Here is a 21,968-nt window from a genome sequence, read left to right on the forward strand (position 1 = left end):
ATACTTTTTGAGATACAGGCATTTGGAATATCGCGCAAAAACACTAATTTGAATTAATTCAATATAATCGCCCAGCCCTACTTGATATATGTAGGAATATAGCAATAGCCTGTCCGAGAAGGGCTCTGTGGTTCAATATCAACTGTCTTGAATTGCATCTTCTCCTATCCCCCAGTTTTTTTCCTGATGGTGCATATGAAGGAAACGGGGAGAGGAAACCACTTTAGAGTACTGAGACGCGTCCTAAGAGTTTGTTTCAGGCGTAGCTGGGGTGGGCTCGCATTCCCCAACACCAGGCAGAAGCGATCAGCTCAGCGCTGATGCGGTTAATCTGGGGCTGGGTTAAATCGAGCATGGTGTAATCTTTGCATGCAAGGCTAATCCCCCAAATTGAGGGGAAAATCAATATTGACATAAGGAGGTGACTGACACTATAAAGCGGGTTACCTGTGCGTGCCCGGCTGAAGGTTGTCCCTCCAGGGCTGCTGTATGTTGTTGATACTACAGTAGTAATACTACAATGTGGTTTTGGAGTGATAAGTTAATGTAAGGCTACTCATCAATATGAGCTGGATTTCAGAGTTTAAACCCTGGTGGGTTGTCTGGATTGTGCTCTATCAGAATGTGGTTCATTAATGTTTTGTGTATAAGAGTTGGGTCAATATCCTATTTATTCAGTAAATGAAGTTAATTTCAATTCAGTTTTAATAGTTTATTTTTAAGCATGAGTGGAATTTCATTTCACCTCCTGAAAAACTGAATTGATCTACATTTAATGATGTACGGTTGAAGTCGGAAGTTTACATACACCTTAGCCTTCACAATTCCTGACATTTAATCCTAGTAAAAATTCCCTGTCTTAGGCCAGTTAGGATCACCACTTTATTTTTAAAATGTGAAATGTCAAAATAATAGTGAGAATGAATTATTTCAGCTTTTATTTCTCTCATCACATTCCCAGTGGTTCAGAAGTTTTACATACACTCAATTAGTATTTGGTAGCATTGCCTTTAAATAGTTCAACTTGGGTCAAACGTTTTGGCGGTAGCCTTCCACAAGCTTCCCACAATAAGTTGGGTGAATTTTGGCCCATTCCTCCTGACAGAGCTGGTGTAACTGAGTCAGGTTTGTAGGTCTCCTTGCTCGCACGGGCTTTTTCAGTTCTGCCCACAAATTTTCTATAGGATTGAGGTCAGGTCTTTGTGATGGCCACTCCAATACCTCGACTTTGTTGTTCTTAAGCCATTTTGCCACAACTTTGTAAGTATGCTTGGGGTCATTGTCCATTTGGAGGACCCATTTGCGACCAAGCTTTAACTTCCTGACTGATGTCTTGAGATGTTGCTTCAATATATCCACATAATTTTCCTACCTCATGATGCCATCTATTTTGTGAAGTGCACCAGTCCCTCCTGCAGCAAAGCACCCCCACAACATGATGCTTCCAGCCCCGTGCTTCACGGTTGTGATGGTGTTCTTCGGCTTGCAAGCCTCCCTCTTTTCCCTCCAAACATAATGATGGTCATTATGACCAAACAGTTTTCTTTGTTTCATCAGACCAGAGGACATTTCTCCAAAAAGTCTGATCTTTGTCCCCATGTGCAGTTGCAAACCGTAGTCTGGCTTTGTAATTATGGTTTTGGAGCAGTGGCTTCTTCCTTGCTGAGCGGCCTTTCAGGTTATGTCGATATAGGACTTGTTTTTACTGTGGATATAGATACTTTTGTACCTGTTTCCTCCAACATCTTCACAAGGTCCTTTGCTATTGTTCTGGGACTGATTTGTGCTTTTCGCACCAAAATACATTAATCTCTAGGAGACGGAACGCGTCTCCTTCCTGAGCGGTATGACGGCTGCTTGGTCTCATGGTGTTTATACTGGCGTACTATTGTTTGTACAGATGAACGTGGTACCTTCAGGCGTTTGGAAATTGCTCCCAAGGATGAACCGGACTTGTGGAGATCTACAATTTATTTTCTGAGGTCTTGGCTGATTTCTTTTGATTTTTCCATGTCAAGCAAAGAGGCACTGAGTTTGAAGGTAGGCCTTGAAATACATCAACAGGTACACCTCCAATTGACTCAAATGATGTCAATTAGCCTTTCAGAAGCTTCTAAAGCCATGACATCATTTTCTGGAATTTTTCAAGCTGTTTAAAGGCACAGTCAACTTAGTGTATGTAAACTTCTAACCCACTGGAATTGTGATACAGTGAATTACAAGTTAATAATCTGTCTGTAAACAATTGTTGGAAAAATTACTATTGTCATGCACAAAGTAGATGTCCTAACCGACTTGCCAAAACTATAGTTTAACAAGAAATTTGAGGAGTTGTTGAAAAACTAGTTTTAATGACTCCAACCTAAGTGTATGTAAGCTTCCGACTTCAACTGTATGATCGTTTTTGGTTGCCTGAGGAATTTGTACCAGAAGTTGCATCAGCTTGGTTTTTGTTGATTTTATGTCACACTGATCAATGTGCTCAAAGTTGTTTTTATATATATATATATATATATATATATATTAAATCTGCTTCAAATGAATGTTTACTATTTGACTAATCATTGCTATCCTCAGAATATCTTGACTGGGAAGAAATGCACAGCACAATCTCACACACATCACTAGTGATGAGGGGGGGGTGTTACTGTTACATATCGGGATATTATTTTTGATGGTATTGTTTTGACAATTTTGCCATTTTTATTTTATTGCAAGTTGGCTATACCCACATCAACTCCAGTATTTTTCATTCATAGCTTTTTCAATGGAGCCAATTTGTTTTCAGCACTTTTATTTCCATGACTGATCAACACTTAAATATGGCTCTTTCTTCTCCCAGACATACGGTGAGCTATATGTTTGGAACATAAAAAAATCATAGTATTGAATCTCAATACATATAGAATCGCAATACAAATCATATCGGTACCAAAGTATCGAGGTCCCTGGCAATTCCCAGCCCTACACATCACGAGTTTCCATCATAGGCTGTACTGCCTATTGTTGAGTAGGCTTACAACTGCAATAAATAAAAACAAATCATATCGTGGGCTTTAGGCCTACTCACATATTTTACCTCGGGTGTGCTCTCCACATTACTGTTTGTTTACCTTACATGTTGGCATTGGGGTGATGGCTGTAGGGGATGGGAATTGTTATCTATATTCTGCAGCCTATTTTTCAACCATGAATATAACATTGGACATGTTAATTATATTTTTTATTTTTCTATGATATATATAATCAATTTAACTGATCGATGATAATGTTGCATAATGCAATCAGTTGGCTCTTATTGCGTTGCGCGCTCACTCAAAGCGCGCGTCCGGGAATAGATAATTGAATGGATTTACAGGCACAGCAGCAGCGAGAGAGAGGTGCTTATGTGTGTATTGTAACTGGAATAAACAGCGGCGAAGAGCACTGCAGATCAACCAGAATTCCAATTGAAGGTGAAGTTTAGCCTTTTCTATTTGTGTGAAAACGGGCTTGAAGAATTAAATGTTTCTACGAAGCGTTTGCTCGTGTTATAGCTTGGAAGATTTTGACACACTGACTTGACTATTTTTTTTTTGAGGTACATTAGCGAAACGTTTTAATAGATGCTACGTCACCATATCACGTTTGCGAGTTAGGTTTCGTATACAATGTAAGAATTACGAAAACAATTATTTCATTCCTGTCACAAAAAAAAACCAAATGGTAGCGTTAGCTCAGCTAGCTAACGGTAGGTGTTCGACTCGGGACACGTTGGGGAGCGAGCCTTTAGGTCAGGAGATTGTCAGAATTGTCTTGAGGCTAGCAGGGATGTCTTTGGGTAGATAGAAAAGCAATGTTCCACTGTATAGTTGCATTGTATTTGTATTAACCGGCGTATCTAACGTTACGTTATTATACAGTCACTGAGGTTGCTGTATAGATATACAGCTTAAATTGCATTTCTTTGCGACACCAGTGACATAGTCATCAACCCGTGATACGTAACATGACGAGAGCATGTTAGTTGCCCGGCCAACCTCACACCACCGTGCGGCTAGGGGTCGGCATCTGTGGTCAGTTTGCAGGGGTTAAATACTATTGAAAAGAGTGGAGATTCAAGACGAGGAAAGATGCCTTGCTGGGCATAATAGATTGACTCGACTGGAAGGGCGTGTGCGCGCAGCTCTTTAGTAGCAAATGAACGCCCCACAAACAAGGTTGTACAGTAAAAATTATTATAAATTGCTCTGTACAGAAACCACTAGCGACATTGGACGACTGACACCTGCAGGCCTGTATACCTAGGTGTGTGTCGTAGACCTATTGGACAGTATCATGTTGAACATGTAATTAAGTGACGGTAATCCAATCCTGACAAATGTATTTCCTAATAAATCAGAGTGTACAAAACATTAACGCCTTCCTATTATTGAGTTGCAGTTCTTGACACACACCGGTGTGCCTTGCACCTTCTATCTTACCCCTGTCAAAGGCACTTCATTTTTTCCTCACCTTTTATTTAACCAAGTAGGCCAGTTGAGAACAAGTTCTCATTTACAGCTGTGACCTGGCCAAGATGAAGCAAAGCAGTGCGACACAAACAACAGAGTTACACATTGGATAAACAATCATACAGTCAATAACACAATAGAAAATCTGTATACAGTCTGTGCAAATGAAGTAAGGAGGTAAGGCAATAAATAGGCCAATATTGGTGGAGTAATTACAATTTAGTTTTATTTATTTTATTTTTACAGGGACAGTGCACATTAATCAACGTTTCAGTAAAAGTGCCGGTTTTAGCCAGCCGGCTAATTTTCAACCGCAGTCCCTGGGCAGGTTATTAAAAACAATTACAATATAGACAATAGCACCATAGAACAAGCAAGACATAGCAACATAGGACAAGCAAGACATAGCATACAGACAGAGCAACATAGAACAAAAAGCAGCAAGACAAAATTCATAAAAGCAACAAAGTGTTTCCACACCTCACAAGCTACAGACAACATGGAAAGCGGCAACACACAGCTAGGGACCATGTTCACAAATCTGATTGACCTTTAGCCAGGTCTTCAAGCATTTTGTGAAAGTGTGATATGTGGTGCAGTTATGTGTGTCTGATGGCAGTGTATTCCAGACATGGGAAGCTCTCACAGAGTGCAGATTTACTAAAGGTGCTTTTCCTTAGGGGAACTATACAGTCACCTCTCATGGCAGACCTTGTGGATCTGCTGCCATATGTCTGGGTTTTCTGTTTAACAAAAATATTGAGTGGAGGGGGATTTTTACACTGGAGTGATATATATGCAGATGAGGATGTGCAGGTAGAAATACTGGTGTGCAAAAGAGCAGAAAAACAAATATGGGGATGAGGTAGGTAGTTGGTTGGATGGGCTATTTCCAGATGGGCTGTGTACAGCTGCAGCGATCGGTGAGCTGCTCTGACAGCTGACACTTAAAATTAGTGAGGGAAATACAAGTCTCCAACTTCAGTGATTTTTGCAACCCTTTACAGTCATTGGCACCAGAGAACTGGAAGGATAGGCGGCCAAAGGAGGTGTTGGCTTTGGGGATGACCAGTGAACTATACCTGCTGGAGCACATGCTACTGGTGGGTGTTGCTATGGTGACCAGTGAGCTGAGATGAGGCAGAGCTTTACCTAGCAAGGACTTTCGATGGCCTACAGCCAGTGTGTTTTGCAACGAATATGTAGCGAGGACCAGCCAACAAGAGAATACAGGTCGCAGTGGTGGGTAGTATATGGGGCTTTGGTGACAAATCTTTTCTTGCCCATTCACCCTCTGAATTGGCACACCTACACATGTCTCACGGCTTTAAAAAAAAAATTGTTTTTCCTGTCTCCTGCCCTTCATCTACACTGATTTGAAGTGGATTTAACATGTGACATCAATAAGGGATCATAGCTGTCACCTGGATTCACCTGGTCTGCCTCATGGAAAGAGGTGTTCCTAATGTTTTGTACACTGTTGCTGTAAGCCTATGTTTAACTGTTTTCGCCCTTATCAATAACCTAGAAGTAGCTTAGATGTTTCAATTGAAAATGTAATACATATAAGTGACTAATAATGTAATAACTACAGCATTATGTCTATTGAATCAGATATGTTGAAGATCTATGGGGACTTGTGTAAATGAGAGATGGGGATGCTGTTTTTCAACTCCCTGGCTCTTGTCACTTATACACATTTAGAGGACTTTCTTGCCACTTGTCTTACCATTCTTTTGTATTTGAACTTGTAGGTCTTGCTTGACGTGTTACTCGGCCGTTGGACGTTCTTTGAAGAAACACTGAAGACTTTCAATAGGCAGTTTCTCATTTTCTTTCGTTGGAGAGAAGAACAGAGGACCATAGCTGTGCTGGAGGTGGGGGGGGGGGGGACGGTGGAACATCTAGGCTGATGATCTCAGCCCTCCAGCGGGTACAGACCCAGCAAGAGAGGGCCTGGAGGAGAGAGGCTGGCTGTGGATCCCGTTGCCAGGCAGGGTGCATTCTCTGGGGATGGAAGCAGCAGGACTCCCCTGCGAGCTCCACAGATCTCCAGGGTGTGATTGTGTAGAAGAATAGCCCCGCTGTTCTCTAATCCCTCAGCTCCTCTCTTCATCCCTCTCTCCCTCTACCCTGCTTTGTGAATTGAGGATGAGTGTGAGGTGGGACTCACACAGAGACAGGGTCATGTCTAGGTCACTCTTCCTCCTCTTCCTCTGGTCCCTCTGCTCACCCTGTCTGTCTATCCATGCGGAGACAGCAGAGAGCCACAGTACGTTTACCTGTGAGCCAATAGGACTACGGATGTGCCAGGACCTGCCTTACAACACCACCTTCATGCCCAACCTCCTCAACCACTACGACCAGCAGACGGCCGCGCTCGCCATGGAGGTACTGACTACAGCTGTGTGTGTGTGTGTGTGTGTGCGCGTGTGTGTGTGTACCTGACGGTCTTTGAGTTTGTATGTGCTTTGCTGTTGCTCCAAAGGGATCCTGCTTTCTGAATAGAGAGTGATGTGAGGTTGTAAATTGAGCGTTTGGGCTGACATAGAAACCAACCGACTCAGATTACTGGCTGTTCTGTCCTTCTCTTTTGTGACCGTCTTCAGAATGAATGAGCAAGGATAGGTTGTTAACGTCAATAGGTTAGTGGCCTTACTTGTACTTATTTCTCAGCATATTTCTAGGCTGACATATTTTTGATTTGTAATAGTTTTGTTTCTGTCTGCTGTTGCTTGGAGTGCATGTGTCAGGCAGTATTTTCTGATTTGATGACTCTTGTTTGTGTGTGCATCATCTGCTAGTCATTACGTTTTAGAGTGCCATTACAGTATGTTAACGTGATGGCGTACAGTTGTATCTCCAGCCTTTTAATCATGCCCTCATCTGTTTTGTTACCCATCGCCTTAGTACACGTGTATAGCTTCCAAAAACCATCTACCTGTAGCTCTTAATCTTTGCCATTCTTTTATGGCCTCTCAATAAATCTAGTTGTAGCATGATGAGGATGCCATTACTCATATTTTGCTGCAGCAAAATCTGGTACAGAAATTCCCAGAACAGCTGTTCCCCATTTTCAGATTATTTTGCCCACATCAGAATCAGCCGAAACCATCACAGGGAAGAAAAAAAAACATTCTGTGCTTTTTTTCTGCTTATTCAATCATTGAGCATTTTTGTTGAATTTTATCAACATATATTAATGTGAGGATTTAAATAAACATCTGCTGTTGAACTTTATTTAACCTAGTAAAGAAGTAACCTAAGCCCTACCCTTCAGCCCCGGAAGGCAGCTTTACAAAATGCAGTTGTTGCAACAGGAGGAGCTGCAATGTGAGACTGTGCTAGTTCTCACTCCCAGTCACTCTGGCAGCATCAGTGGAGGGGTTCTGGTTGTGAGAATCCGCAAAGGAAATTGAATAATATCCCTCACCGGACACTGGCTATACCCGCTCTGATTCATTGTGTGTGTGTGGAGAATGATGCCACATACTTTATCTATGCTTCTGTGTTAGTCTAAGTAATGCCTCTTGCCGCAGGAAGCTGCTTCATCATGTTTTACATGAACAACAACAGTCATTAGCAGGCAAGATTATCCATAGTGACTCCTAGCCGACACATAGCCTGGTCTCTCTCTCACACACAGACACACACACACACAGAGCCCAGTCAGCAGCACATGGTTTCCCTGAGGGGACTGAGCCCTGGTGTTAACCGCACCATGCTTCACTATTACCATGCCTCAGCCATCTGGACAGAACATCATTTCAGCTGTAAACCAACCTACTGTATTTTCCTGTGTGCGCATGCGTGTCTGTGTGTGGCTGGCTTACATCTGTCTCACAAAACCCAGTGTAAGCCATGCCTTTAGTGAACCACATCCAATTACTGCAACAGAAAGCATATTATATCAAGTAGAGCTGTAGCCCTTTCTGGTACAGGGCTACTTTTGTATGTTTCTATGAGGCCTTGGTACTGTGCTGTTTCCTGTGTGATTGACAACAGGTTCAATGGTGCCAGCTGACATTATTCACCAGTGCTAACTAGCCACTAATCTGCCCCACCGCCCCACAATGGAACGATTGATTCTCAGCGCAGAATGATTCTCCCTCACCCGATACTGCAGTCAATTAAGCCTGGAGGGGAGATGGGAGAGAAAGGGAAAGGGCTGTAGTGAAAGAGTGTGTGAATGGGCAAATTAGCTCTTGAGTCACAACAGAGCACCCAATGTAAGCACCCACGAAACTCCCCCTTCACACACATGATGACATCACTCTGGAGCTGGTCTGTTCTGACAATTTTTTTATGAATAATAAATCCAATCCATTATGTAGTGGCACCCCCTTTCCCCTCTAATAATAACCCTGTACAAGAGAGAGGTAGGTGAGACCTGAGCTAAGGAATTCACTACCTGAGAGAGAGGGCAGGAGGTAGGATGGAAGACCGGGAGAGTATGTGTGTGTTTTTAATGTAAGGGAGCGGGTGAGTGGGATTGAAAGAGAAAATGTCTGACTCTGGGAGAGAGCAGTGTGGGAGGTCTGTCTCTACCAGGGCCCCATGGTGGAGGTCTTTTCTGTGTTTGTCTCTCTCCCAGCATGGGATCCTGGCTGTCTCTCAGCCCCAGACTCTACTATGCTGATTTAATCAACTACACTAAAACCTTGGACCACCACTGGGCCATCACGTCCTCCAAAACACACAGACACAATGTTACTGGGCCCTGTTGGTTGGCACGGCTGCCGATGAATTGGGTGATTACGCCATTCAAAGTCTGTCGGCGAAAAGAAGGGAAGCCTTTAGTATTTAGTCTTAAAAGCCGTAATTATTTTGCTGGTTCTATAGAGCGTTGTTGAAATGCAGAGAAACAATCAGAATAGCAAAGCATTTCCACCCACAGCCTTCACCATAGACAGACAGTTTGGTGGGATAACGCCAGTTAGCCTAGCGTAGTGAGGGGAGTAGTCTATCCATGCATCCATCCATCTTTACTGTGTAGGCTAGTAGTAACTTAATGCTAGCTGGTAGCTATATCCTATATGGTGATGGTGACTTATCCTCTGTCAGCAGAGTGCCAAGTGCTGCTAAGTGCAGAGTAGAGCTGAGCAGCCCCCTGTTAAAAAGCATGCATCTATGTATGGACAACCTACAGTGCATTCCGAAAGTATTCAGTACTGTTGACTTTTTCCACATTTTGTTACATTACAACCTTATTATTACATTGCCCCCACCAATCTACACACAATACACCATAATGAAAAAGCAAAAACCACTTGCAAACATTTCTAAAAACCTGGTTTCGCTTTGTCTTTATGGGGTATTGTGTGTAGATTGAGGGTGGCAATGTTATTACGATGTGGAAAAAGTCGAGGGGCCTGAACACTTTCCGAATGCACTGTATATACCATATATATGATATACTGTGTGTGTACACACGCGTGCACGCACACTTACTACAATTCAAAAGTCTGGGGTCACTTAGAAATGTCCTTGTTTTTTGAAAGAAAAGCACTTTCTTTTTTTTTTCAATTTAAAATAACTTAAAATTGATCCAAAATACAGTGTAGATATTGTGTATGTTGTAAGTGACTATTGTAGCTGGAAGCAGCATATTTTTTAAATGGAATATCTCCATAGGCGTACAGAAGCCAAGAAACTGAAGATCTCGTACAACGCTATGTACTATTCCCTTCACAGAACAGTGCAAACTGGCTCTAACCAGAATAGAAAGAGTGGGAGGCCCCGGTGCACAACTGAGCAAGAGGACAAGTACATTAGTGTCTAGTTTAAGAACCAGATGCCTCACAAGTCCTCAACTGGCAGCTTCATTTAAATAGTACCCGCAAAACACCAGTCTCAAAGTCAACAGTGAAGATGTGACTCCGGGATGCTGGTCTTCTAGGCAGAGTTGCAGAGTTGCCTCTTCACTGTTAACGTTGAGACTGTTGTTTTATATGGTATATACAGTGCATTCGGAAAGTGTTCAGGCCCCTTGACTTTTTCCACATAGAGTAATATAGGGTTTCGACATACTATGGTTATACATATGGTTAATATATTATGGTTACCATACTATAATTTATGCAACCTTGAAAGGCAGGCATCAACATGGCCGAATGAGTCTGTCAGCAATTTATAGAAATCGCTTTCTATGGGTACAAATCTTTTTCTACGACTACAAATCACTTTCTACTGTGATAACTTTTTTCTATGTGTGAGGACTTCGTCTTTTTCTTGTCGTCAAATCCCTGCCAAAAGTCAGGTGACCTAAGCGCTTCCAAATATGGAGTTGCAGGTTTGCCATACCTTTCATGTTTGCGCATATCTCTCCCATATACAAAACTATGGCAGTCATTTTACTTAAGGCCCTCGATTTACAGATACAAATCAAAAGCTGTTTGTTTGTGGATAGTGAATTGCGTTTGTGGATAGCGATTTACTTTTGTGGATTGGTTATTTACATTTGAATACATTTGGCATGATATTGATCCCATACATAGAGGAGTAGGAGTTGTGATGGTGCTTTGCTGGTGAAACTGACTGACTTTATTTACAATCCAAGGCACACTTAACCAGCATGGCTACCACAGCATTCTGCAGCGATTCGCCATCCCTTCTGGCTTAGTTCCACTATCACTTGTTTTTCAAGAGGACAGTGACCCAACACACCTCCAGGCTGTTTAACTGCTATTTGTTCAAGGAGGAGAGTGATGAAGTGCTGCATCAGATGACCTGGCCTCCACAATCACCCGACCTTAACCCAATTTGAGGTGGTTTGGGATGAGTCGGACCGCAGAGTTAAGGAAAAGCAGCCACCAAGTGCTCAGCATATGTGGGAACTCCTTCAAGACTGATGGAAAAGCATTCCAGGTGAAGCTGTTTGAAAGAATGACAAGAGTGTGCAAAGCTGTCAAGGCAAAGGGTTTGAAGAAGAGTCTTTGAAGAATCTCAAATATAATATATATATTTTGATTTGTTTAACACTATATCGGTTACTATATGATTGTTTTGTAGAAAATAGTAAATAAAAACTCTTCAATGAGTAGATGTGTCCAAACTTTGGAACACAATGCAAATCTTCTCAATGCAGCTCTAGTCAGAGGAGAGGGAGGAGAATGACGCTGTTATAGAAAATGCTAAGAGGGTGTAAATGGTTCATTTTGGTGTCGCAGTTTTATGTTCAAATTCACAATGATCAAGGTCAGGATCTTTAAAAGGTAGGCTAATCATAGATCTGTGCTTAGTGGCCGCTTCTGTCTATGTTGTATTGACTGGAATATAAGGCCATTGTAACATAGGGGGAGTAGTTGATATGAGTCTTATATAACAGAATGGTGTATGATGCAGCCCAGATTAAGGCTGGCACAATTACCGTATAATCGTGTTACCGACGATTATGGATGAATACCGTCTTGAAAATAAAATCAGTCATAAGTCACCGTTTAAAAATATATATATATATATTTAACAGCTGACTGGACGGCCGGGCATTTGTGCGGTTGAGTTAGTTTCCAAGGTAACATGGACTCTTTACAACTGATGAAACTGAAACAAGCAAGGTGTTGTGGCAAATTAGTCTTTGGTTGCCTAGGCAACGCCCCCTCTCCCTGCAGCAGCACACGCAGTCAGGAGTGGAGGAGAGGAGAAAATGGGCATCTTTTAAAATTCAAAATATTATAACGGTGACCTCGTTCATTTCGCTGACCAATAACCGTCATCCAAAATTCCATGACTATCACAGCCTTAGCCCAGATGGCGGTGTGCTGTGACAGGAGCTGTGTGGGTGGTAGTTGTGATTGAGTCGGTCTCTGGGTGTGACTGTGGAAGGGATGGTACTCATTGTACACCGTGATGGCTGTGGTGTATACACACTCAAATGGACAAAACAGGCAACTTCTTTATAGCCATATCTTTCTCGCTCTCCGACCATCTATCCCTCCGTAGGAACATGTTTTGATTGCCTCTCCACAGCGGGGTGTGTGTGTGTGTGCGCGCACATGTGCCCTCTGACCTACAGCAGGATGAGGGCCATCAGAAGCCTCGTTGTCAGATTGGTCTGTTTTCCCCTCATCACCTGTTACCATGGTACCCAGGGAGGAAATGCAGAGTGATGAATGCCAGGAGGGGGGTGAGTGGGTAGAAGAGATGTGATAAGAGGAATAGAGTTGAAGTGAGGAGTGTGGAGTGGAGGGATGGAGAGGAAGGGTAGAAAATGTATTTATGGGAATGCCAGGAATAGATGAGGCAAATGAGGGAGGAGGGTAAGTGGTCATGTGCTGGAATGCCAGGAACTGCTCTTGTCTGATCTGGACTGGGTGAAGGAGGGATGAATGAATAAATCAAATGAATAAATGACTGGGAAAGAGGTAGTGTGGGAGAGGGCTGTCTATTATTCCCTCTCTTTTCAGAAAGGAGGAGTGCAGATTAAGGAGAGAACAGTGTTTGTCCTCCTGCTCTATTCATGGCCAGCTCACTCTTTCTCTGGAACGCGTGAGAGCGGAAGGAGAGGGGTGGCCCATGGACAATAAGGTTAAGGAACGAGAGCAAAAATGATTGGAGAATGGAAATGGTTGATGGAATGGGAGGGAGAAAGAAATGGTGCTGCACGGTTTGGGTGATAGAGGAAATGAGTGACTGAGAGATGCAGCTGTAGGGTATGGATGATGAAGAGAAAGAGGAGAGATGGACAGTTGAAATGGAGGGGATGTGATGGATGGAGAGCGAGAGAAAAGCGGTATAGAATGGGTGATGGAGAAAGGGCTGACAGTGTTTGACACTGTTTGGGCTGCAGGCTGGAATAGAGGTTTATATAACTCCCACAAAATGTCTGAGTAAGACTGGCTTTCTTTTTAAAAGGTGTATTGGCCTTTAAAGATGCAGTCCGCAAGTTCTCTGTCCCCTGTGGCAACGAGAGACGACAAACGCAGACGACCCAAAAACAAAACGCTACAAAAACAAAGCTTTTTAGACACTATTAATTGAACCCGTTTGTCTTCTTGGGTTTTACAGACAGGTACACTCCTCAGTCCTCCAGTAGCGGCAGTAGACATTTTCTAAACAAAAATCAAACGTAGCAGTAATGTGGCTCATTAGTATCTAAATCCAGTAAGCTCTCTGTCAGAGCGGGTGGTCTCGGCTGTAACGCAGACCCCGTGGTCTTAAACCATGTGTGGGTGTGTGTTTGCGTGTGCCTGTGTGTGAGCCCCAGCACCATGTGATTGCGGTCTGTATGTTAGTGCTCAGTTAGTATGTGAAGTGTGAGCTGTCACCATCACCAGAGTGGCATTGGGGCGGCAGGTAGCATAGTGGTTAGAGCGTTGGGCCAGTAACTGAAAGGTTGGTGGATCGAATCCCCGAGTTGACAAGGTTGAAATCGGTTAATCCACTGTTTCTAGGCCGTCATTGTAAATAAGATTTTGTTCTTAACCTCTTGCTTCTACTCGGGACGCTTGCGTCCCAACTAGAGCTCTGGAAATGCAAATGCGCTACGCTAAATGCTAATAGTATTAGTTAAAACTCAAAAGTTCATTAAAATACACATGCAGGGTATCGAACTAAAGCTACACTCGTTGTGAATCCAGGCAACAAGTCAGATTTTTAAAATGCTTTTCGGCGAAAGCATGAGAAGCTATTATCTGATAGCATGTAACACCCCAAAAGACCCACAGGGGACGTAAACAAAATAATTAGCATTTCGGCGTTACACAAACCGCACAATAAAATAGAAAACATTCATTACCTTTCACCATCTTCTTTGTTGGCACTCCTAGATGTCCCATAAACACTATTTGGGTCTTTATTTCGATTAAATCGGTCCATATAAAGCCTAGATATCGTTATATGTAGACTGTGTGATAAACGAAAAAAACATAGTTTCAAAACGTAACGTCATTTTTTAAAATTCAAAAAGTCGACGATAAACTTTCACAAAACACTTGAAATACGTTTGTAATGCAACTTTAGGTATTAGTAAACGTTAATAAGCGATAAAATTCATCAGGAGGCGATGTAAAGATCATTAGCTGTCCGTCTGGAAAAATGTCCGGCTAGAAACTCAACGAAAATATCCGGTCCTAGACCTAAGGAGATACGGTGCCCTGCATGTGTTTGACCAAGAAAAAACTCGAAGGGAAATGACAAGACTCTAGACACCGTGTGGAAGCTGTAGGTACTGCAACCTCAGTCAATTAATTGTGGTTCACCTTTATCAATGGGTTCAAGTAGCGCATGGATATATTTTCCCATTTTCAGTGATCAGTTTTTCCTGTGCTTTTCGATGTAAATGCCGTTCTGGTAAAGCCACAGCAGTGATTTAACCAGTTTTATAAACGTCTGAGTGTTTTCTATCCACACAGACTAAGCAAATGCATATACTATATTCCTGGCATGAGTAGCAGGGCGCTGAAATGTTGCGCGATTTTTAACAGAATGTTCAAAAAAGTAGAGGGTCGACTTAAGAGGTTAACTGACTTGCTTAGTTAAATAAAGGTAAAAATGTTTTAAATAATAATAATTCAGGCACAGTAAGACCAGTCACCTGACCTGACTACTGGGCCTTAGTACAGAGGGATAATCACACTGCTAATGACAGCTTTTGGAAGTGAGCTGCTGTGTGTTTGTGTGGGGGTCTCTCTGGCAGGGACAGTGCTCGGTCGGACAGAGGATGCAGGTTCTCACACTCCAATCCCTTTGACTCCCTAATCCACAGGGAAAACAGACATTCTTTTCTCTTTCACTCCTTCATGTTCTTCTTTAAGCCAGAAACATTATACAGAGATTTTGCAGTATTGGCAAACTGGCTTTCCTACTGTCACCCTAATCTTCAATGCATGCACACACACACTGCTCCCTGAGACCCACTTGTGCAGCTTATTATCTGGGGCCAGAAGCCCCACCTTACAGCTTAAGGCGTCAGCATGCTTCAGTTTGGCTGTCGCCTAGCCGTACACTGCTAGTCGAACCAAACTAGTGTGCTCGCATACTCCCTTAAAAGATCTTTGCTTGAAAAATTTGAAAAAAGCAGCAATAGTACCATTTGTCCATTTTGAGACGCCATAGCCAGTATACATTTCCTCAAAGTCAGAATTAATCTACACAGTACTAAAATATGAATGCAACAATAATAATAGCCATATTTTTTTTACTACCGGTCACACGTTTTAGGACACATACTCATTCAAGGGTTTTTCTTTATTTTTACTATTTTCTACATTGTAGAATAATAGTGAAGACATCAAAACTATGAAATAACACATGGAATCATGTAGTAACCAAAAAAGTGTTAACTTCTCTAGGGTAGGGGGCAGTATTTGGAATTTTGGATGAAAAGCATGCCCAAATGAAATGGCCTGCTACTTGGGCCCAGAAGATGTGATATGCATATAACTAATAGATTTGGATAGAAAACACTCTAAAGTTTCCAAAACTGTTAAAATGGTGTGTGTGAGTATAACAGAACTGATTTGGCAGGCGAAAACCTGAGAGAAATCCATTCAGGAAGTAGTTTTTTTGGGGAGGGGGTTTGTAGTTTTCTATTCAATGCCATTACAGTATCCATTGATTTAGGACTCAAATTGCAGTTCATATGCCTTCCACTAGATGTCAACAGTCTTTTGAAATTGTTTCAGGCTTGTATTCTGATAAATGAGGGAGTAAGACCAGTCTGAATGAGTGTACCCTGACGTGTCACAGAGCTTTTTCATGCACAATCCCGAGTGCGTGCCTTTCTTGTTTACCTTTTATATTGACAACGTTATTGTCCGGTTGAAATATTATAGATCATTTAGGCTTAAAAACAACCTGAGGTTTGAATATAAACATTGTTTGACATGTTTCTATGAACTTTACGGATACAATTTGGATGTTTTGTTTGCCTGTTTTGACTGCTTTTGAGCCTGTAGATAACTGAAGAAAACGCGCGATCAAAACAGAGGTTTTTGGATATAAAGAGACTTTATCGAACAAAAGGAACATTTATTGAGTAAATGAATGTTTTCTGAGTGCAACCATATGAAGATCATCAAAGGTAAGGGATTCATTTTATCTCTATTTTTGACTTGTGTAACTCTTCTACTTGGCTGGCTACTGTTTGTTTAAAAAAATATATATATTTCACCTTTATTTAACCAGGTAGGCTAGTTGAGAACAAGTTCTCATTTGCAACTGCGACCTGGCCAAGATAAAGCATAGCAGTGTGAACAGACAACACAGAGTTACACATGGAGTAAACAATTAAGTCAATAATACAGTAGAAAAAAAAGGAGAGTCTATATACATTGTGTGCAAAAGGCATGAGGAGGTAGGCGAATAATTACAATTTTGCAGATTAACACTGGAGTGATAAATAAAATAAAATAAATAAAAACAGTATGGGGATGAGGTAGGTAAAAATGGGTGGGCTATTTACCGATAGACTATGTACAGCGGTAGCGATCGGTTAGCTGCTCAGATAGCAGATGTTTGAAGTTGGTGAGGGAGATAAAAGTCTCCAACTTCAGCTATTTTTGCAATTCTCTCCAGTCACAGGCAGCAGAGAACTGGAACGAAAGGCGGCCAAATGAGGTGTTGGCTTTAGGGATGATCAGTGAGATACACCTGCTGGAGCGCGTGTTACGGGTGGGTGTTGCCATCGTGACCAGTGAACTGAGATAAGGCGGAGCTTTACCTAGCATGGACTTGTAGATGACCTGGAGCCAGTGGGTCTGGCGACGAATATGTAGCGAGGGCCAGCCGACTAGAGCATACAGGTCGCAGTGGTGGGTGGAATAAGGTGCTTTAGTGACAAAACGGATGGCACTGTGATAAACTGCATCCAGTTTGCTGAGTAGAGTGTTGGAAGCAATTTTGTAGATGACATCGCCGATGTCGAGGATCGGTAGGATAGTCAGTTTTACTAGGGTAAGTTTGGCGGCGTGAGTGAAGGAGGCTTTGTTGCGGAATAGAAAGCCGACTCTTGATTTGATTTTCGATTGGAGATGTTTGATATGAGTCTGGAAGGAGAGTTTACAGTCTAGCCAGACACCTAGGTACTTATAGATGTCCACATATTCAAGGTCGGAACCATCCAGGGTGGTGATGCTGGTCAGGCGTGCGGGTGCAGGCAGCGAACGGTTGAAAAGCATGCATTTGGTTTTACTAGCGTTTAAGAGCAGTTGGAGGCCACGGAAGGAGTGTTGTATGGCATTGAAGCTCGTTTGGAGGTTAGATAGCACATTGTCCAAGGACGGGCCAGAAGTATATAGAATGGTATCGTCTGCGTAGAGGTGGATCAGGGAATCGCCCGCAGCAAGAGAAACATCATTGATATATACAGAGAAAAGAGTCGGCCCGAGAATTGAACCCTGTGGCACCCCCATAGAGACTGCCAGAGGACCGGACAGCATGCCCTCCAATTTGACACACTGAACTCTGTCTGCAAAGTAATTGGTGAACCAGGGAAGGCAGTCATCCGAAAAACAGAGGCTATTGAGTCTGCCGATAAGAATATGGTGATTGACAGAGTCGAAAGCCTTGGCAAGGTCGATGAAGACAGCTGCACAGTACTGTCTTTTATCGATGGCGGTTATGATATCGTTTAGTACCTTGAGCGTGGCTGAGGTGCACCCGTGACCGGCTTGGAAACCAGATTGCACAGCTGAGAAGGTACGGTGGGATTCGAGATGGTCAGTGACCTGTTTGTTGACTTGGCTTTCGAAGACCTTAGATAGGCAGGGCAGGATGGATATAGGTCTGTAACAATTTGGGTCCAGGGTGTCTCCCCCTTTGAAGAGGGGGATGACTGCGGCAGCTTTCCAATCCTTGGGGATCTCAGACGATATGAAAGAGAGGTTGAACAGGCTGGTAATAGGGGTTGCGACAATGGCGGCGGATAGTTTCAGAAATAGAGGGTCCAGATTGTCAAGCCCAGCTGTTTGTACGGGTCCAGGTTTTGCAGCTCTTTCAGAACATCTGCTATCTGGATTTGGGTAAAGGAGAACCTGGAGAGGCTTGGGCGAGTAGCTGCGGGGGGGGGAGCTGTTGGCCGAGGTTGGAGTAGCCAGGCGGAAGGCATGGCCAGCCGTTGAGAAATGCTTGTTGAAGTTTTCGATAATCATGGGTATATCGGTGGTGACCGTGTTACCTAGCCTCAGTGCAGTGGGCAGCTGGGAGGAGGTGCTCTTGTTCTCCATGGACTTCAGTGTCCCAGAACTTTTTGGAGTTGGAGCTACAGGATGCAAACTTCTGCCTGAAGAAGCTGGCCTTAGCTTTCCTGACTGACTGCGTGTATTGGTTCCTGACTTCCCTGAACAGTTGCATATCGCGGGGACTATTCGACGCTATTGCAGTCCGCCACAGGATGTTTTTGTGCTGGTCGAGGGCAGTCAGGTCTGGAGTGAACCAAGGGCTATATCTGTTCTTAGTTTTGTTCTGCATTTTTTTGAACGGAGCATGCTTATCTAAAATGGTGAGGAAGTTACTTTTAAAGAATGACCAGGCATCCTCAACTGACGGGATGAGGTCAATGTCCTTCCAGGATACCCGGGCCAGGTCGATTAGAAAGGCCTGCTCACAGAAGTGTTTTAGGGAGCTTTTGACAGTGATGAGGGGTGGTCGTTTGACTGCGGCTCCGTAGCGGATACAGGCAATGAGGCAGTGATCGCTGAGATCCTGGTTGAAGACAGCGGAGGTGTATTTGGAGGGCCAGTTGGTCAGGATGACATCTATGAGGGTGCCCCTCTATGACATTACTTTGCAGGCTATCTCTGCAGTAGACTGCAACTCCTCCCCCTTGGGAGGTTCTATCTTGACGGAAAATGTTATAGTTGGGTATGGAAATCTCCGAATTTTTGGTGGCCTTCCTGAGCCAGGATTCAGACACGGCAAGGACATCAGGGTTAGCAGAGTGTGCTAAAGCAGTGAGTAAAACAAACTTAGAGAGGAGGCTTCTGATGTTGACATGCATGAAACCAAGACTTTTTCGATTACAGAAGTCAACAAATGAGGGTGCCTGGGGACATGCAGGGCCTGGGTTTACCTCCACATCACCCGCGGAACAGAGGAGTCGTCGTATGAGGGTGCGGCTAAAGGCTATCAAAACTGGTCGCCTAGAGCGTTGGGGACAGAGAGTAAAAGGAGCAGATTTCTGGGCATGGTAGAATATATTCAGGGCATAATGCGCAGACAGGGGTATGGTGGGGTGCGGGTACAGCGGAGGTAAGCCCAGGCACTGGGTGATGAGAGAGATTGTATCTCTGGACATGCTGGTTGTAATGGGTGAGGTCACCGCATGTGTGGGAGGTGGGACAAAGGAAGTATCAGGGGTATGAAGAGTGGAACTAGGGGCTCCATTGTAAACTAAAACAATGATAACTAACCTGAACAACAGTATACAAGGCATATTGACATTTGAGAGAGACATACAGCGAAGCATACAGTAATCACAGGTGTTGAATTGGGAGAGCTAGCTAAACAGTAGGTGAGACAACAACAGCTAATCAGCTAGCACAACAACAGCAGGTAAAATGGCGTTGACTAGGCAGGGAGGGTCGGATTAACTACACACAGAGCCTGAGTGCGGCTGGGGCCGACAGATAAAACATAAACAAGCAGAATGGAGTACCGTGATTAATGGACAGTCCAGCATGCATCAGCTATGTAGCCAAGTGATCAGTGTCCAGGGGGCAGCGGTGGATGGGACTGGCGAGTATTATCCAGGTAAAAAAAACTGGCTGGCTGTGCAGAAGGTAAAGCCGCTAGCAGTGGCTAACAATGACTAAATAGCTTGTAGCTAGTTAGCTGGTTAGCTTCTGGAGGTTCTTGAATGTGTTCTAAAAAATAAAAAATAATAACGATTCCGTATCACATTGGGTGAGGCAGGTTACCGGAAGGTATAATCGAATTAAAAATCGAAAAGAGATTGAAAGTAAATATGGGTCCAGTGAGTGGTTGGGCTGGCTGGGGACGCGGCGATTCAGACAGTTAGCAGGCCTGTGCTAACAAGCTAACAGTTAGTAGGCCGGGGCTGAGCGAGGTAGCAGTTAGCGGACCGGGGCTAAACAAGCTAGCAGTTAGCAGGCCGAATCAGCAAGCAAGCCGATAGCAAGGGCTAGAAAGTTAGTCTTTGGGGGACGTCGCGATGGGGGTGAGTCTGTTTATGCCTCTTCATGCGGTGACATCGATAGACCGGTCGTGGGTCCGGATATTGTAGCCCAGGAGTATGCTTCGGTGGTAGCACAGGAGCTCTGGCTGGGCTAGCTTCAAGCTAAGTGGATGGAAACGCTAGCCAGGAGTAATCATCCGGGGTTGCGGTTAGCTAGTTAGCTAGTTGTGAAGATCCAGCTGAAAATGTTCTGTTTGCGGTGGGAATCCGGGGATAAAAAATAAATAATAGGTCCGTTATGCTCTGGTTAGAGTCGCGTTGTTCGAACTGGCGAGAGCTTTCTGAGCTAAAGGTTAGCTGATGACCAGTTAGCTGATGACCGCTAGCAATGGTTTGCTGGTAGTTAGCTGGCTAGCTTCAGTTGAGGGGTTCCGGATCCAAAGTAAATATAAGTACTTTAGAAAAAAAAGCAGATCCGCGCTACATTGGGTGAGGCGGGTTGCAGGAGAGTATTTCGAAGTTGAGGTTTAGCAAAATGTTTTAAAAGATATGCGAAGAAAAATATGTTAAAAAAAACTATATATACAAGGGACACGACACGACAAGACGTCCGACTGCTACGCCATCTTGGAAGAACAAGATGATTTGTACTGATTTGTCTGCTGGGCTATGTTCTCAAATAATCGTAAGGTATGCTTTCGCTGTAAAGCATTTTTTAAATCTGACACTGGTTGGATTCACAAGAAGTTAATCTTTAAAACTATGTAAAATATGTTTTGTTTTCTGAATGTTTATAATGACCATTTCTGTGTTTGAATTTGGCGCTCTGCAATCTCACTGGTTGTTGGCCAGGTGGGACGCTAGTGTCCCACATACCCTGGAGACGTGAAACAAATCAAAATATATTTGAGATTCTTCAAATAGCCACCCTTTGCCTTGATGACAGCTTTGCACATTTGGCATTCTCTCAAACAGCTTTACCTGGAATGTTTTTCCAACAGTCTTGAAGGAGTTCCCACGTATGCTGAGCACTTATTGGTTGCTTTTCCTTCACTCTGCCGTCTGACTCACCCCAAACCCCCTCAATTTGGTGGAGGTCGGGGGATTGTGGAGGCCAGGTCATCTGATGCAGCACTCCATCACTCTCCTTGGTAAAATATCCCTCCCACAGCCTGGAGGTGTGTTGGGTCATTGTCCTGTTGAAAAACAAATGATAGTCCCACTAAGCTCAAACCAGATGGAATGGCGTATGGCTACAGAATGCTGTGATAGCCATGCTGGTTAAGTGTGCCTTGAATTCTAAATAAATCAGACAGTGTCACCAGCAAAGCACCCCCACACCATAACACCACCCCTATGCTTTACGGCTGGAAATACACATGCGGCGTTCATCCCTTCAC

At 43.4% G+C, this 21,968-nt stretch overlaps 1 protein-coding gene across 2 annotated transcripts in view; it reads left to right on the top strand.

The window, feature by feature from the left end:
• Positions 1-2,545: 2,545 nt before the first annotated feature.
• The window catches only part of LOC115138354 (frizzled-3-like), a 41,764-nt gene continuing 22,341 nt past the window's right edge, over positions 2,546-21,968 (top strand). Inside the window, exons 1-2 of one of the 2 annotated variants that reach the window (XM_065025645.1) lie at positions 2,546-3,455; positions 6,248-6,884. In XM_065025645.1, coding sequence (XP_064881717.1) covers positions 6,645-6,884 — 240 coding nt within the window. In that variant the 5' untranslated portion in view covers positions 2,546-3,455; positions 6,248-6,644. The remainder of the gene's footprint in view (positions 3,456-6,247; positions 6,885-21,968) is intronic. The other variant, XM_029675134.2, reaches the window with a different exon arrangement.

Source organism: Oncorhynchus nerka, linkage group LG12 (genome assembly GCF_034236695.1).
Source record: "Oncorhynchus nerka isolate Pitt River linkage group LG12, Oner_Uvic_2.0, whole genome shotgun sequence".
In the NCBI taxonomy this organism is placed as follows: Eukaryota; Metazoa; Chordata; class Actinopteri; order Salmoniformes; family Salmonidae; genus Oncorhynchus; species Oncorhynchus nerka.